This window comes from Cydia fagiglandana, chromosome 4 (genome assembly GCF_963556715.1).
Source record: "Cydia fagiglandana chromosome 4, ilCydFagi1.1, whole genome shotgun sequence".
In the NCBI taxonomy this organism is placed as follows: Eukaryota; Metazoa; Arthropoda; class Insecta; order Lepidoptera; family Tortricidae; genus Cydia; species Cydia fagiglandana.
In genome coordinates this window covers 7974045-7990530 of record NC_085935.1, presented here as the reverse complement: position 1 = coordinate 7990530, position 16486 = coordinate 7974045, and the positions used below count along the sequence as shown (strand labels likewise).

Below are 16486 nucleotides of genomic sequence, written 5' to 3'. Positions count from 1 at the left end.
TGAGAAAGGGGTTGAAAGTTTGTATGTAGATTAAATATTTTGTGAGTGCGGACTTGAATCTTTATATAAGGGCTTATTATTAGAATACAAGAAAAGTAATTTCAGCGTTTTTAAAATACATTCCTTAAAAGGGTTAAAAGTGGGTTGAAAAGATGTAAAATGTTGAAGATAAGATTCTACGCGGACGAAGTCGCGGGCAACAGCTAGTGTTAAATAATCACCTTAGCATCAGTAGTTTTCTCGATAAGTCCGACCAGCACACTTCCAATGAACGTCTTCCTTGTATCGCCGGGCATCACAGAAACGCGGGCTTTGAGTAAATCTAGCGCTAGTATCTGAAAGTAAAGTATAGCGTCAAAAGATGTTCAATATTACAATGTCAGATACTGATAAGCTAACGCCGTCGTCGTCTCCGCATTCGTAGGGTCGCCATGAGATATGGGAGCGGCAGGGACAACCTCAGTCGTAAGTACAGCTTCTGATGTAAAATAACTTACACTTTTAGATAAATATTTGTAAGTGTCATACATAGTGTAGTTTGTAGTGTCAAATCCCTTAAAGGGATAAGTTCGCCTTTGTACTGCCTATCCTGTGCCATAAATTTGTGTTTTGTATAATAAAGAGTTTATACATACATACATAGACTAGGAATCCTCTAGACCGAGTTTAGAGCAATTATTTCATGCAACCGATGTTGCCAAAAATGCGAGGGTGCGCGGGACGAGGTGATCGAAATCCTGTGCCGTTATTGGTCCGTTCAACGACACGGACGTCACACAAAGACACTTTCGACTCGAACATGGGGTAAAATTACCGTATGCGTGGCAGAGGGGGTAGCACGACTATGCTCAGTCTAGAGGATATTTTGTCTGTGGTGTCATATTATCTACAAACCAATTTGACGACAGCGGTCGTAAACCTTCTCATCATTTGGTTTGTGGCTACTATAGTGAAGTTTATGTAGGGCACACTACACTTTGTTAAGTTGACGAGTATAGGTATTTCAAAACTCACCAGCAGGTCTGAGGTGGAGGCATCCGGATTGGGCGCCACGTGGTCGCGCGCCATTCGCTGCAACACCCTCATAAGCGGCAGCAGCAAGCGGTCGATGTAGGCGGGGTTGGAGGCGCAGCACGCCTTCAGCATCATCAGCGGCCCGAGCAGCGCGCCCGCGCCGCCGCCGGCCGCTGACTTCTCGTACGTCGCGAGTCCTTCGAACGCGTACTTGCTGACACAGGAGTACAGGGTTTCCAGCTCTTCGTACTGGGGATAAATACGGTTTTCCGTATGAAAAACGGTTTTTATTAATGTACCTAATAAATATAATATTCAAATGGCGTCTAAAATTGTAGTGGCTAGTTTTAGCCAGTTATTATGTGGTGGATTCGGAGTGATCATTCTGTGCAGCCACCACAATGAGACCAATAGTTAATTACCAAAGAACTTACTTTTGAAGCTTGCGCTGCGCCCGTCGGCTCAGTTGGGAAGAGGGCGGTCAGCTTAGCTAGTAAATTGTGCGTCAGTCGCACAATCTTGGCGTTAGTAGACGCCACGCAAGCCGCCAGCCCACGCTGCAGTGGTTTGAGGGCGGCTAAAGTTTGTTCTCGACGGAGGACGCCCAGTAAGAACGCGAGGAGCTCTAGCGCGGTGCACGCGTTCGCGCAGGCCGCTGCGTTGCTGTCCGCTGTCGCGAACACCTACGTATGTACAACAAGATGACTAATAATCCAAGTTCATTCACCAAGGTTTTCGAATCGATCGTCAGAAATTTTAAAAATACGAAAACGATCGAAATCACGTGACACTTTATTGGGACGGAAAAATATCACAAATGATCACGAGAGGGAGGAGTATTACCACAGTATTTAAATGGTTCCTCAACAGCTTCAGTCCTAATAAAAGTACTCGTGATTTTTGTATGGGAGGAAGGGGGAATCACCAAATGTCATCAAGTTGGGAACAGAAAAACTAAGCAAAAGAAAATATAATCACATGATTTCTGGATGAGAAGCGCTGGTGGTAAGAGCGTGCGACTTTCAATCCGGAGGTCACGGGTTCAAACCCCGGCTCGTACCAATGAGTTTTTCGGAACTTATGTACGAAATATCATTTGATATTTGCCAGTCGCTTTTCGGTGAAGGAAAACATCGTGAGGAAACCGGACTAATCCCAATAAGGCCTAGTTTCCCCTCTGGGTTGGAAGGTCAGATGGCAGTCGCTTTCGTAAAAACTAGTGCCTACGTGAAATCATGGGATTAGTTATCAAGCGGACCCCAGGCTCCCATGAGCCGTGGCAAAATGCCGGGATAACGCCAGGAAGAAGAAGATCATTTCTGGATGAGCCCCGTATTTAGATACCAAATATATTCGTGTTCAACATCGAGAAAGCTTTGATTTTGTAAGATCAAGGATGAACATACCTTATCCAACCAGGCCAGTTTAGGCTCGCAGTGGTGCGGCCACACGTCGGGCTTGAGCGCGGCCTTGAGCAGCTGCACGCAGCGCCGCGACAGCTGCTCGCCCGGCGACCCGCCCGCTGCCCCCGCCGCCACGCTGCCTTCGTTCACCTGAACAAAGTTATGGTTAAAATATTGTTTATAATTTCAGGTCCGAAAAGAGTGGTTTACATGGTTTCAAAGTCAAAATATATTTTATATTCTTATTCTAGCCCGTGTCGGGCCCCTTGCTTTCCTTCGTGATACAAACCTGACAGGCCAGCCGCAGCAGAAGGTTGACGATCACGTCCACATGCTGGCGGTTGAGCGGCTTGGCCACGTTTGACTCGGGTTATGCGCTTCCAGCCCGTGTTGGGCGCCCCTTGCTTTCCTTCGTGATACAAACCTGACAGGCCAGCCGCAGCAGAAGGTTGACGATCACGTCCACATGCTGGCGGTTGAGCGGCTTGGCCACGTTTGACTCGGGTTATGCGCTTCCAGCCCGTGTTGGGCCCCTTGCTTCGTGATACAAACCTGACAGGCCAGCCGTAGCAGAAGGTTGACGACCACGTCCACATGTTGGCGGTTGAGCGGCTTCGCCACGTCAGGCTCGGGCCGCGCGCTGGCCTGCGGGCTCGCCCAGCCGGTGTTGGGCCCCTCGCTTTCCTTCGTGATACAAACCTGACAGGCCAGCCGCAGCAGAAGGTTGACGACCACGTCCACATGCTGGCGGTTGAGCGGCTTGGCCGCGTCAGGCACGGGCCGCGCGCTGGCCTGCGGGCTCGCCCAGCCCGTGTTGGGCCCCTCGCTTTCCTTCGTGATACAAACCTGACAGGCCAGTCGCAGCAGAAGGTTGACGACCACGTCCACATGTTGGCGGTTGAGCGGCTTCGCCGCGTCAGGCTCGGGCCGCGCGCTGGCCTGCGGGCTCGCCCAGCCCGTGTTGGGCCCCTCGCTTTCCTTCGTGATACAATCCTGACAGGCCAGCCGCAGCAGAAGGTTGACGACCACGTCCACATGCTGGCGGTTGAGCGGCTTCGCCGCGTCAGGCTCGGGCCGCGCGCTGGCCTGCGGGCTCGCCCAGCCCGTGTTGGGCCCCTTGCATTCCTTCGTGATACAAACCTGACAGGCCAGCCGCAGCAGCAGGTTGACGACCACGTCCACATGTTGGCGGTTGAGGGGCTTGGCCGCGTCAGGCTCGGGCCGCGCGCTGGCCTGCGGGCTCGCCCAGCCCGTGTTGGGCCCCTCGCTTTCCTTCGTGATACAATCCTGACAGGCCAGCCGCAGCAGAAGGTTGACGACCACGTCCACATGCTGGCGGTTGAGCGGCTTCGCCGCGTCAGGCTCGGGCCGCGCGCTGGCCTGCGGGCTCGCCCAGCCCGTGTTGGGCCCCTTGCATTCCTTCGTGATACAAACCTGACAGGCCAGCCGCAGCAGCAGGTTGACGACCACGTCCACATGTTGGCGGTTGAGGGGCTTGGCCGCGTCAGGCTCGGGCCGCGCGCTGGCCTGCGGGCTCGCCCAGCCCGTGTTGAGCGCCTTGCGCGCCTCGCCCGCCATCTCCTCTGATGAGCCGCGCTTTACCGCGCCGCTGGGTGACGTCGCCACCTGTTTATAAATAGTACAGAGTAAGGCTTAGAACGCATTGCAATTATTTTTTTGCGGTTTCAGAACCGCAAAAAGTGTAACGACGGTATACTTCATAAGGGCACGCACTTGCAAGACTGAAACCGCAAGAAATGAATCGCAGAACACTTCGGTTACGCCTCGCAGGCCACGTTACTACAAAGTTTTCTTTTACTGCATGAATGCTCCTTCAGCGTAAGTCAAGATAAAAAAATATTACTAAGAAAGGAAAATTAAGGTACCAATCGCAACCATCAAAGAATCTGTCACTCACCACGTCATCGTGCGTGTGGTCGCGGATGCGCTGCAGCTCCCACTTGAGCGCCACCTCGGCCAGGTCGACGGCCAGGCGCCGGTGCTCCAGGGACGCGGTGGCGGACAGCCCGAGCCGCTGCATGGCGCCCACCATGTGCACCACGAGCGCGTGCCGGACGGGGTAGTACACCTGGTAACAAACAACAACTTACCCTTAGAATAAATTTAAAAGCGGAAAAAAATACTGTCTTGGTTGAGACTTGAACACACGGCGTCTGAATACATACTTGCTATACTCTTTGCTTGATGGGGCTTGTGCACAAATCACGCGAGGTTCGATGGGGGGAGGGGGTCACTAAAAAATCACGATAGATCATGTTGGGGGAGGGGAGGTATAAGGAGTAGCCGAAAATACCTCGTGTGATTTGTGCACAACCCCATACTCACCCTACTAAGGCCACAGGCATACAGGAAATTATAACATATTGGGTGATTAATTACCGTGATTCAGCAGAGTATTTAGAGCACTTAAAACCTTCCAATAATACGCAGTTTTAACGAACGAAATTACGATACAGACGGTTGGATGCAACCGGCCCTAATAGCGTCCCACACGCAAAAATTTCCAAATTTTAGTAGTGTTTTTGAATAAGTATCGTTACCTAATAGAAAATTTTTGTTGCCGTTTTAGCTGTCACATATAAAACAGAGTACTATAGCATTTCTCAACTACTACTATAGTAACAGAAGAAGTTCTAAAACTCACAATCAACGAAATTACGGCTAAAATTGTTAATGTTGTTCACCTTATAATGTTTGACAACCAACTGAAGTATATGGAACAGCTGCTGCACCGAATGTCCGTCTTCGACTATGATCTTCTTCGTCCAGTGCGTTAGCATTGTGTTGCCGTCCTCCATACGCTGTGGCATCGCCGGAGTCAATATTTCAAGCGCCTGACGGACTACTGATCTTGCTTCTACTGCGTGGGCTTTCAATAGACTGTGGAACACTGAAATAATGTGACGAATTAGAAATAAACCTAAGAAACTCTAATTAAAATATAAGAATTAACTAATAATAACAAATACCTTGTAACACGATTCGCTTGTGTATAGCGAATTTGGCAATGATGTGACTGAGCAACAGATGCCCATGATACCTGTAATAAAAGAACAAACTGAAATAGACCACAACCCATTTTTTTTTAATTCGTATTTTGCTAATTAACCTTTTTGTAATATGATATGAAAAGCATAAAGCGATTTATGGTAATTTCTTGAGCTTTTTATTAGGTACCGTAACAGAATAATGGCCAGGTGCAAGCACAGTTAACAAACTGATCAACGTCACGCAGCAGAGATCTATAAAATATCAAATTAAGCGAATGTTTTAACGGTGACATGGTTTAGTGCAACCGACCCGACCCTAAGTAAGAGATATTGATGTAAATGTCTTAAGGCCAGATTGATGTAAATGTGTAAGACCAGGTACGGATAACCGTACCTGGTCGCCGGGTCTCCGGTCTCCGGAACTGTTCTCATGGTAGACTCACCTGGTCGCCGGGTCCACGTAGTTCTTGCCCAGCAGGCACGGCCAGGCGAAGGTCATCAGCCGCCGCAGCTTGTTGCCCTGCTTCTTGTTGTTGGCGTCGTGGATGTGAGCCGACGGCTGCCCTAACAGCAGGCACGCGAACTGTTCTCATGGTAGACTCACCTGGTCGCCGGGTCCACGTAGTTCTTGCCCAGCAGGCACGGCCAGGCGAAGGTCATCAGCCGCCGCAGCTTGTTGCCCTGCTTCTTGTTGTTGGCGTCGTGGATGTGGGCCGACGCCTGCTCTAACAGCAGGCACGCGAACTGTTCTCATGGTAGACTCACCTGGTCGCCGGGTCCAGGTAGTTCTTACCCAGCAGGCACGGCCAGGCGAAGGTCATCAGCCACCGCAGCTTGTTGCCCTGCTTCTTGTTGTTGGCGTCGTGGATGTGAGCCGACGGCTGCTCTAACAGCAGGCTCGCGAACTGTTCTCATGGTAGACTCACCCGGTCGCCGGGTCCACGTAGTTCTTGCCCAGCAGGCACGGCCAGGCGAAGGTAATCCGCCGCCGCAGCTTGGTGCCCTGCTTCTTGTTGTTGGCGTCGTGGATGTGAGCCGACGGCTGCTCTAACAGCAGGCACGCGAACTGTTCTCATGGTAGACTCACCTGGTCGCCGGGTCCACGTAGTTCTTGCCCAGTAGGCACGGCCAGGCGAAGGTCATCAGCCGCCGCAACTTGTTGCCCTGCTTCTTGTTGTTGGCGTCGTGGATGTGAGCCGACGCCTGCTCTAACAACAGGCACGCGAACTGTTCTCATGGTAGACTCACCTGGTCGCCGGGTCCACGTAATTCTTGCCCAGCAGGCACGGCCAGGCGAAGGTCATCAGCCGCCGCAACTTGTTGCCCTGCTTCTTGTTGTTGGCGTCGTGGATGTGAGCCGACGGCTGCTCTAACAGCAGGCACGCGAACTGTTCTCATGGTAGACTCACCTGGTCGCCGGGTCCACGTAATTCTTGCCCAGCAGGCACGGCCAGGCGAAGGTCATCAGCCGCCGCAACTTGTTGCCCTGCTTCTTGTTGTTGGCGTCGTGGATGTGAGCCGACGCCTGCTCTAACAGCAGGCACGCGAACTGTAGCAGCGAGATGCGAACTGCGTCCGAACACGCGAACGGGTTCTCTGGATCTATTACCTATGGTACACCAAAAATTTCACATATTAGTATTCTGTTCTGCTGAATTGGACAAATCCCATAAGTCAGTAACATCTTACATTCCCTTATCTTTGCGTTATTCTAATAGAACACCTCAATTCTGGTGCAAACGCTGCACCTACTTACGTTTGTAGTTCGCATATAAAGAGGTGTGGACTGAAAGATAAATATATGCACTCAGCGCCAACAGATTTCATTTGGTATTACATGATGTATCGATGTTCGCGTGGCCTCGTTCTACATCCATATATCTTCAAGTTTTGAAATATTTATTTTAAACTTTATTGCATAAAAACAAGTAAAAAGTACAAAAGGCGGACTTAACGGCTTGAGGCATTCAAAAATATCATAATTACCAATGCCTGTATGATTCAATATAAACTCCGACTTACATTATTGATGAACACAGAGACAACATTATCCGAGTTATCCTGATAAGGCGCCGGCGGCCCGCCAACAATCTTCTGTCCCTTCTCGAAGCTGACCGCGAAGCACGGTATGAGGATCATCTGCAGCACTTTGGCCTTGAGCTCTTGCGACATGGAGTCGCTGGAGAAATGCTCGACGAAGTGGAAGAAGGCCAGGCGCTTCCAGTCCGCAGTGTAGTTCTGGGCGACGGTGTTCTCGAGGAAGTCACGGAGGAACTGTGTGGGAACAAGAAATTTTGGTAAGCCGTTGACATCTTCACAGATTTCAGTGTGTTCTTGGATTAAAATTGTATTGTATTTTTAGTCTCTATGTAGGTAGGTGGTGGATTTAAAAAACAATGCGTGATTACAATAAACTCAAGGAAAAAATTAGAACACATATTTTTCTTTGAAGAAGGCAGAAACGAGTTCAATGACATGATACATTAAAAAGCTAGTTAATAATGTATTTCACAACTGTCACAATATGTATATGCCAGATAAAAATTAAAGATGTACTCTGCTTTGTGCCCTATGGCGGATTTACAAGTTTGATTATCTTATATAACACTTTAAACTCTCGCGTTTTGTACACATATTTAATTACACAAACGGGTCTACCGCGATTTGATTATCTTTGAAAAAAAGAAACACAAACGTGAAAAATAACCACAATAGAGGGTTACCTGGAAATCAGGAATAAAGCGATCGCACAGCGCTCTCAGCAGTTGGAATAACAAGTTGATTTTATCAGGGTGGTGGCAGAAGTAATGCAGCAATATCTTCACGATCAACTTCGGCTCCTTCCAATGAGTGCAATCCACGTTTTCAACCTTCTTGTGGGTTTCCTAAAACATGATTAGAAGTTTAACGACACTCTAGAAAAGGAATATTTTCCTAAATTTTATTTGTCCCATTTGGAAATATTTTACGACAGTTCCATGCACCCAAAAACAGCCTAAAGCGGTTGTCACACTGATGCGATTCAGCGCGCCGCTCTGTCACAATAAGGAGCGATATCCTGCCGGCATAGCCAAGGTTACAATCGCTATCGCTTCGACAACGAAAAACATTATGTCTCTCTATCACTCTTCCATATTAGTGTGACAGTGACAGTTGCGTTTCGATCGCTACGGAGCGTAAGCGATTGGCATCTAGGCTACGCGGCCAGGTCGCACATAGGACCGGCGTGTGGATCTGTATCCAATGTGAAGATTGGAATAGAAGATACATTGGAATAATCTTCATAAAACTTACATGATACTGATCACTGCACCAAATCCTCTTCAACAGCTCAATCAAGTCATGCTGCGTCGACAGCCACTGGTCATCATACTTGATCAACAGCGAAATAACTCTAATCGCCTGGAATTGCATCTCCGCCTTATCCGCCTGAGGGATGGTCGCGCTGGCAGCGCCCGTGTTGGCAGCTAGTAGTTGCATGAGCCGGACTTTCTTGGAGGTCTGGAGAGCTTCGCGGTAGGCGGCGCCGGCCTCGGGGTGCTTCACGAGGTAGATGAGGAAACGGCTCCATTGCTGGTCCTTTATGTTGTTGTCGTTCATCACTAGGTCGAGTGTTTCTTTAGGGTATCTAGATGGAAAAATTGCATTTAGATTATTAGTTTATCTTAATAGGAACAGGTCCTATCTCCCGCCCACTTACGAGATCAGTGAGCTTTAAATCTCGCTCCACCATTATGAAAAATTCCAAAAACTAAATCGACAACAAGCAACAAATATCACGACAATTGGATGTCAAATGCGGGTAGAGAACATCCGGACGAAAGGATTTTTGTCCAAGCTGAAGCTGAGTCCTTTGCTCTCGCTCGGTCAATCGAAGCAATTAATAATATAACCTAATAGCAATGGTTAGTCAGTGTCATTTGGCCCTGTGCATGTGTAGCCAGAAATTCCCAGTTGAAAATAATAATTTGCTCCCGTTGACGTTTCCAAAGCACTATATTACAACTGTACTCACCTCAAAAGGAACTTGACAAGCGGTTCCCTAAACGGCGAGCCAGCCTCGATCATGAGCGACTTCTCAGTATGGAAGATGAGACGACACAGTACGTCGATGAAGCGCGGCGATGCGGCCGGGATTTGGTGGAAGATCCCGATCAGGATTATGATCTTTTGCTCGTTTTCCATATTCTTTGATACGCTTTGTAGGAAATTGCCACCTGAAACCAAAAATTATTGTAGAGTACCTCGAAAAGATGAATATCAAAACAACTATGTACTGAAATAGATGGCATATACTACAGAAAAATTGGCCAAGAATGGATTCGTATCAGCGTTTTGACCTTTCGCGGATAACGTAATAATCTCTAGACCACAGGATCCCGGCAAAACCTGTCAGAATTTCGCGAGTATATGCAATATTTGAGAGGCTAGGCGCCTTTGACCATACTCTAAGGGCAGGTAATACGTGATTGCACCTTTTTTTCGAATTCCTTAAGCAAGAGATGATTTTGACTTAACTGAATTTGGAACATACCTCTATTCGTTTGTATCGAATAATCCAACAGCTTTTTCAACAGCTGCAGCAACTGTTCGCACAATTTTTCACTAAATGTAGAGGGGAAGAGCTGCGTTAAGTAAGATAGTCGCTTGGCACCGTTGACGCTCAGGTTGCGATGGTCGCCCAGCGTCAGAAGCAGCGGTCGCATTACAGGGTGCACCATCTCCATGTCGATTTGGAAGCCGGAAAGGAACTTTTGCATACATTCGAAGCCAGCCTGAAAGTAATACAATGGTGTTATAGTTTGTTTTTCTATAATCGAACAACACAAAACAAAACGCATACGGTCCAAAATATGACTTTAAATTTGTTGGAGTAGAGAAGGTATTTTTGTAGGGCTGCTAGAGAACTAAATATCATTTCATAAAAACCACAAATTTGCGCACAATATGCTCCGCACCTTTTTATAGTTTTCCTATTGTGGAGCTAATATTGTGATCACTTACTTGTTGCAGCTCCTGGTCGTTTTTCTCCAACGACTTATAAAGCACTTGGAAGATCTTCTCGCGGCAGTGTTTCTCCTGTATGTAGTGGCAGGCGGCCAGCGCCCTGAGGGCGGAGGCGCGGAGGGGAACTAGGTTCACGCCCTTATAGCACGGCAGTTTGCCGAGGACCGCATCCTCCGCCTCGCATAGGGAGAGCAGCTCGCGGAAAAACACTTTGTGCTCGTTTATGTTTAGGTCTGAAAATAATCAGTAAAATTATTTGTTTTAGCACTATTTTTACAGTACCTAAAAAAGATTCTTCATTAAAGCCTGTTTTTTTTTTATTACGAATGGGCTTACTCATGGCCACAGACTAGCCGAGGCGTAGACGTGGCCTACGATGGAGCGAGCTCGCCCAAAAATGAATTGCCTGTGCACAAGAATGAATTGGAAACCCAGGCTCCTATGAATTATGTGCACAAAATAAAATGAATAAGAGGGTAATAGATACCACTAAACTGATAAAAAATTTACTGACTGACTTTAAAATTAGCTTTTTTTTACTTGACTCTCATTGATCGGGCGCAGAGCCGTGGTTTCCAATATGGACTTATTATTTCCCCTAATAAAGATCCGACGGGCAGAACACTTGATCAACGTAAAGTTAGCAGGCTCCTGTTCTTGAGATGATATTTGAGGGGTCACTAGAAATTTTAAATGAGTGTTTTGCAGATCAGTGGCATGATAATAAAGAGACCATCACGTAGTCAAGTTGAAACTAAAATTGAATTGACTAACCTATAGTAAACAGCCTGGGCTTCAACGTAGTACAGAAGGTGGTGCCATCCATGAGGCCCATTTGAGCGTTCGCCGGCTGGTGCCGAAGTAGATGTTTCTTCGGAGGGATTATATCCGCAAGAACCTCGCGGTGCGGATCCATAACCTCTGTCACGGTTTTGCCTTGTAGCTCCGCTATCAATTCGAGGGATTTCATTGCCTGGAAATACAATATAATGATAGAATAAAGCTAAAACTTAAAGCGCAAAAAAGAAGAATCAAAGTTAAAGTTAGTGTGGTAAAATTAGTTTACGCTTTACGACGAAAAGACATTTTAACCTCGTAAGTCCCCGCGTACTTGTACAAGTACAAATTAAATTCGAGTTATGAACTCTTACAGTAATAAAAGAAAGTTCCAATTTCAAAAGCGTAAAATTGGCTTGGGTCTTACGAGGTTAAGTCGGCACACATATAACTCCTCATATCTCGCATTGGAGGATAGAAAAACGAAAACATTTTCAGAGTAAACCCGTTTCTTTAGGAAACAGGACACTTTGTCAAGAATTAAAGAGAGATAACTTACCTGTTGTCTGACTAGCAGATGTGGACTGGTAACTTGCAGTACCAATTCCTGCAGCACATCGTGCAAGGCGCGCGCCTTCGCCGCCGCCACCTCGCCCTCGGGCTCCACGCCCGACACCACGCACACCCGCACCAGGCGCTCCAGGTTCATCGTCGCCATGTCTATAGCTCCCGAAGACACTTCCCCTGTCAGATCCATCATGACGAACAGTACAGCTTTGAGGAACGTGAATACGTGCTTGTAAACCCACTCGGGCGCCATTTTCTCAAACATAAACTTCACGGCGATGCAGCCACCCAGTTTAGCGTACCATGCGCGCTCATAACACAACGCTGACATACGCTCAGCGAGATATTCCATCAGAGGTAGCCGGCATGCACGCTCTTTGCTTCCGAGCACTGTTGCCGCTGTCTCAATCATCAGCACGAGCGCTAAGTGTCCAGGCTTACACAGTTCTTTCTCCTCGTGGCCCATAACGACGGCTATAGCGTCGACGAGAACTAAAGCGTCGAGACCTTCCTTCGGGTGACTGGCGCCTGCGAATGGCCCCGCTTCCTGAGCTATGGCTACTAAGGTGTAGTGACGCACGAGCGATATCATAGTTGGCAAGACGTGGTGACGGAGCTCCTTGATCGCTGCGGCTACAAACATTCCCGTCAAGGCGGTACGGTGCGTGTTTCTCACGATAGAGTTGGTGCATTTGTAGTAAGGTCCGTTTTGACTCTGAATCTTTCCCTCGAGGAACGCAGGGTGATTGAACAGTTTCTGGAGCGTCGGTTTAGTGTCGTCCAGGTTGAGCGAAGCGGCGAGGTAGCACCTTAGCACTTCCCAACACTGGCGACGGTAGAAGGGATCAGTTGTACTCGATTTCAAAGCGGCAAAGGCGGTATCGATGACTTTGTCGACCTCGAAGTCTATCGGTTTGGGTTGATCTTGGAAGTAAGCCTGTACCGCGGGCGGCGGCGCGTCAGTTTCTCTGTACTCCAAGCGCTGCGGCTCGATCATCATCTTGCGGTTACCGCCGCCGAACTTGCCTAGAACTCTGAAGGCTATTCTAGCCACTTCGTTGTTCTGCAGCGTCCTCCACAATGCTTGCATCAAGTCTGCACGGACTGGCTGAATATGCTCATACAAGAAGTCCGGCTGTAAATTGTCCACGCACAGCTCCAGCGTGCGCAGACCCTGAGATATCAACGTGTGTGAACCGTTCAGTGCGGACACCAATGGATCCATCAACATTGGTAAATAAGGCAATAGGCTACTCAACCGAACGGGGACAGTTAAACACAATTCTACAAAAAGATCTTTCATGTGTTGTTTGTGGAGGCCACTCTGAAGGCGGTTGAGGCCTTCTAGCAAATTGGGGAGAAGCGGAAGAAACTCTTGGTAGAGCAGGTCGTGACTGCCGCCGCCGATCGAGCGGAACAGGGCTCGCAAGAGCAGGAAGTAGTTGTAGGGCTCCTTCGCGGTCATGGCGTAATCCATTGCCTTATTGACGATACTATGCAGATGGGGTCGCAACATTTGTTCGTTCTCCGTGGGAAATAAGCTGACTGAGCCGAACACCAGCTTAAATAATCTCAGGTACAAGTTAGACCTTTCAATGTTGGTCCCCATTTCCTCCATCCGTTTGAGAAGGTACTCGACCAGTACCGTTGCGAATATCGGCGATGTCGCCGGGTTTGAAAGGAAAGTGTTTGCTATTATTTGCAAAGTCATGTTTTTATTGATTCTCTCAACCATGTGTGAGATGGTCGCCGTAAATATTTCTTGGAACGTTTGAGGGTTCATCATTGAAAACTGAAACAAAAACCACAATAAATTATCGAAAAAGTGAAGTGTAATAATATTGTTCATACCCTCAGATAACTGTTATGAACTTTTAATTGGTGGCCACGTTTAAAGAACCTTCTCGTGGATCTCCAAATAACGAAAACAACAAAATGGCGGTAATTGTTCAATGATAACAGCTGTGGGGCTGGATAGTTAAGGACTCACCACGCCGCTGAAGTGCTCTAGCACCTCCTTCTCCTCCTTGGAGCGCACGTGCGGCTGCGCGGGGGGCTGCGCGGGCGCGCGCGGCGCCGCCAGCGTGTAGATGTCCAGCGACTGCAGCCCCCAGCGCACGAGCCGGATGAACACCAGCGTCTCGCGGGCAGTGAACTGCTTCTGGCCCGCTATGGTGGTCGATGCTGTGCCTTCGGTTGTTGTTGTGCTCTATATCAAATAGAATAGAGTGTTGTGTGTAAATTATGTAGCCACTGTAAATTTATCTTTCGACAGAAGGTTAACACGGTTAGAACGCCATTTGACTTTGATCCTTATTCTTTCACTGATATGTGTCAGTGTCAACTTGTTAAATAGGTCATGCAAATCTTGTCAGTAGAAAAAGGCGCGAAATTCAAATATTCTATGAGAAGATATCCCTTCGCGCCTACATTTTTCAAATTTGCCGACTTTTTCTACTGACAAGATCTGCTTGACCAACTATATTAATATTAATGCCATCTACTCGACACTAGGCCAAAAGGTATGGTGCAATGTTTTCGAGCGATGGCGCTATAACCTTCAGCCTACGCTCGAGTAGATTGCGTTAATATTAATATACATACAATTATAGTTATTATAATCATTTGTAATGTAGGTAATATAAGGCGGAAGGGGAGTAAATGACACAAGGTGGGCGATATGATAAAGCTTGCATATTCCACTAGAAGTACATTGATGGTTTAACGATCGTTATGAGAGGCGTATGAAAAAGAACAAGAAAGAACAAGAACTAGATGCCTTACTTCTCATGATATGAACAACTTTAAGGTGGTATTAAAACTATTAAGCCAATTAAGGAAAAAAAATACAAAACCGCTAAGTTTGATACCAATTTATGAGAAAATTAAATGTCCCGAGTGAATAATTAAAAACCAATAAATATTTTCATACTTGACTTCGTCCTATGTAACTTCTTATAATTAATTATAAACGATATGAATCTGTACTACTCACTTTACACGAAGCACATCCCCACGTAATAGTCTTCACGCCACACACCAAGGTTTTCACCAGCGTCCTATAGTCGCCCACATTCAGATTATTCATCTGTGAACTTGGGAAGCCTATCTTAGACTTTTCTTCAGGCTTCGATAGGCTGTCTAGGAAGTCGGGGGCAGGTTTCTCCTCTTCAACTTTGATTTCGGTGGAGGTTGAGGGTGCTGGCGTGGTGGGGGTGTTCGGTGTGGTGCCGGGGGCTCCGCCATTGGCCGGGGTCATTTGTTTGCTAGACAAAAAACAATATCTGTTTATGTACAATCTGTAGTGTAGCATAATAATCTGTAGATATAGGTACGTCGTACGAAATCTAGGTACCTAATGTTTGTTAGACTAAAAGTTTGAACGGATGAAACTTTAAATGTGATTGGGTATAATCTTAGTTAGAGGCATAGAGTTAAATTTATTTATTTCACATAGTCAAGTCTTGAGAAGGTATGCTAAGTACTTATTTCAATGAATTTCCGTAACCGTATTGACTTAAACTGACCACTTGTCTACTAAACTAAAAATCAACTTTTTACAGATGTAGTGTATGATTGTTTTCCTTCGTCTTTCCACTGAAACGTACGAACGTGTCTTGCTATTTCAGTCAGTTTCGGTACAAGAAGTACTGAGGCTGACTGAAGTAGCATGACAAATACGAACGTTTCCGAGAAAATACGAAGGAAAGCAATTATGCACTAAGTACATACAATTATGTACTTGTTGAAATAGTTACGGCTCAAACCCTACATAACATACCACTTGGCCATGAGCGCAGGGAGCTGTAATTTGGAGATAGTTTTGAACTTGAGCACGAAGACCTCAAGTATCCGCATGAGCAGTTGCCGGCCTTGGGGCTGCGCGCCGGCCCCGGGCGCCGCCTCGCTCTCCGAGCGCTGACGGATGCAGTCCACCAGGTTCAGGAGCAGCTTGCATGACATCGTTTGTATGCTGGAAGATAAATATAGATTAGCCTAGAAGTCAAACAGATCGATCTGGCCTAGTGGGTAGTAAGTAGTAACCCTACCTGTGAAGCCAATGGTTCTGGGTTCTAATCCCGGTAAGGGCATTTATTTTGTGTGACGAGCACAGATATTTGTTCCTGAGTCATGTATGTTTTCTATATATTGTATTTGTATATTAAATACATTCGTTGTTTGAGTACCCACAATACAAGCTTTCTTGAGCTTACCGTGGGACTTATCAAGTTATCAATTTGTGTAAGAATATCCTTATAATAGGTATTTATTTATTAGTTATTAGATCTTTAGACAGTTTAACCCCTTATTTATTTAATAGTATGCTAAAACTAGTCGCTTACTAATTTAACATAATATTGGTGAAATGATAAATAATTAATTGGTTGTTAAGAAGTATAATTTAAGATTACCACTTCTTTACGGCCTATGAAAATTGACTAATCATTCTAATCAAATGATGACTTCAGATTAAAAACCGTATATTTCAATTCTTAGGCACGAATATTTAAGGTGCTAATTAATTTTATATTTCCTAATTTTAATGGTCAAGGGGGTAATAGCACTAAAATCCCACAATTTTAGACCATAAAAGTCATCGGAAGCGTTACATTGAACAAATTACAATAAAAAAACATTTTTATTTAGCTGTTTTTGTGGCGATTCCCTGACTAGCCAAGTTCGTAAGTATCACCAAATAGACTTGTA

The 16486-nt window shown here is 46.6% G+C and overlaps 1 protein-coding gene across 2 annotated transcripts in view; it reads right to left on the bottom strand.

Annotated features, from left to right (window-relative positions):
- Window positions 1-16486, bottom strand: part of LOC134663610 (transcription-associated protein 1) — a 55391-nt gene that overhangs the window by 34085 nt on the left and 4820 nt on the right. The window contains exons 7-26 of one of the 2 annotated variants that reach the window (XM_063520026.1): window positions 15561-15752; window positions 14775-15045; window positions 13770-13988; window positions 11772-13571; window positions 11210-11408; window positions 10433-10668; window positions 9963-10203; window positions 9444-9645; window positions 8723-9056; window positions 8152-8313; window positions 7451-7702; window positions 6838-7037; window positions 5408-5478; window positions 5123-5328; window positions 4336-4506; window positions 3839-4043; window positions 2421-2566; window positions 1449-1697; window positions 1015-1263; window positions 222-335 (exon numbers count right to left, since the gene is read on the bottom strand). In XM_063520026.1, coding sequence (XP_063376096.1) covers window positions 222-335; window positions 1015-1263; window positions 1449-1697; window positions 2421-2566; window positions 3839-4043; window positions 4336-4506; window positions 5123-5328; window positions 5408-5478; window positions 6838-7037; window positions 7451-7702; window positions 8152-8313; window positions 8723-9056; window positions 9444-9645; window positions 9963-10203; window positions 10433-10668; window positions 11210-11408; window positions 11772-13571; window positions 13770-13988; window positions 14775-15045; window positions 15561-15752 — 5719 coding nt within the window. Of the gene's footprint in view, window positions 1-221; window positions 336-1014; window positions 1264-1448; window positions 1698-2420; window positions 2574-3838; window positions 4044-4335; window positions 4507-5122; window positions 5329-5407; window positions 5479-6837; window positions 7038-7450; window positions 7703-8151; window positions 8314-8722; window positions 9057-9443; window positions 9646-9962; window positions 10204-10432; window positions 10669-11209; window positions 11409-11771; window positions 13572-13769; window positions 13989-14774; window positions 15046-15560; window positions 15753-16486 lie in introns of both variants that reach the window. The other variant, XM_063520027.1, reaches the window with a different exon arrangement.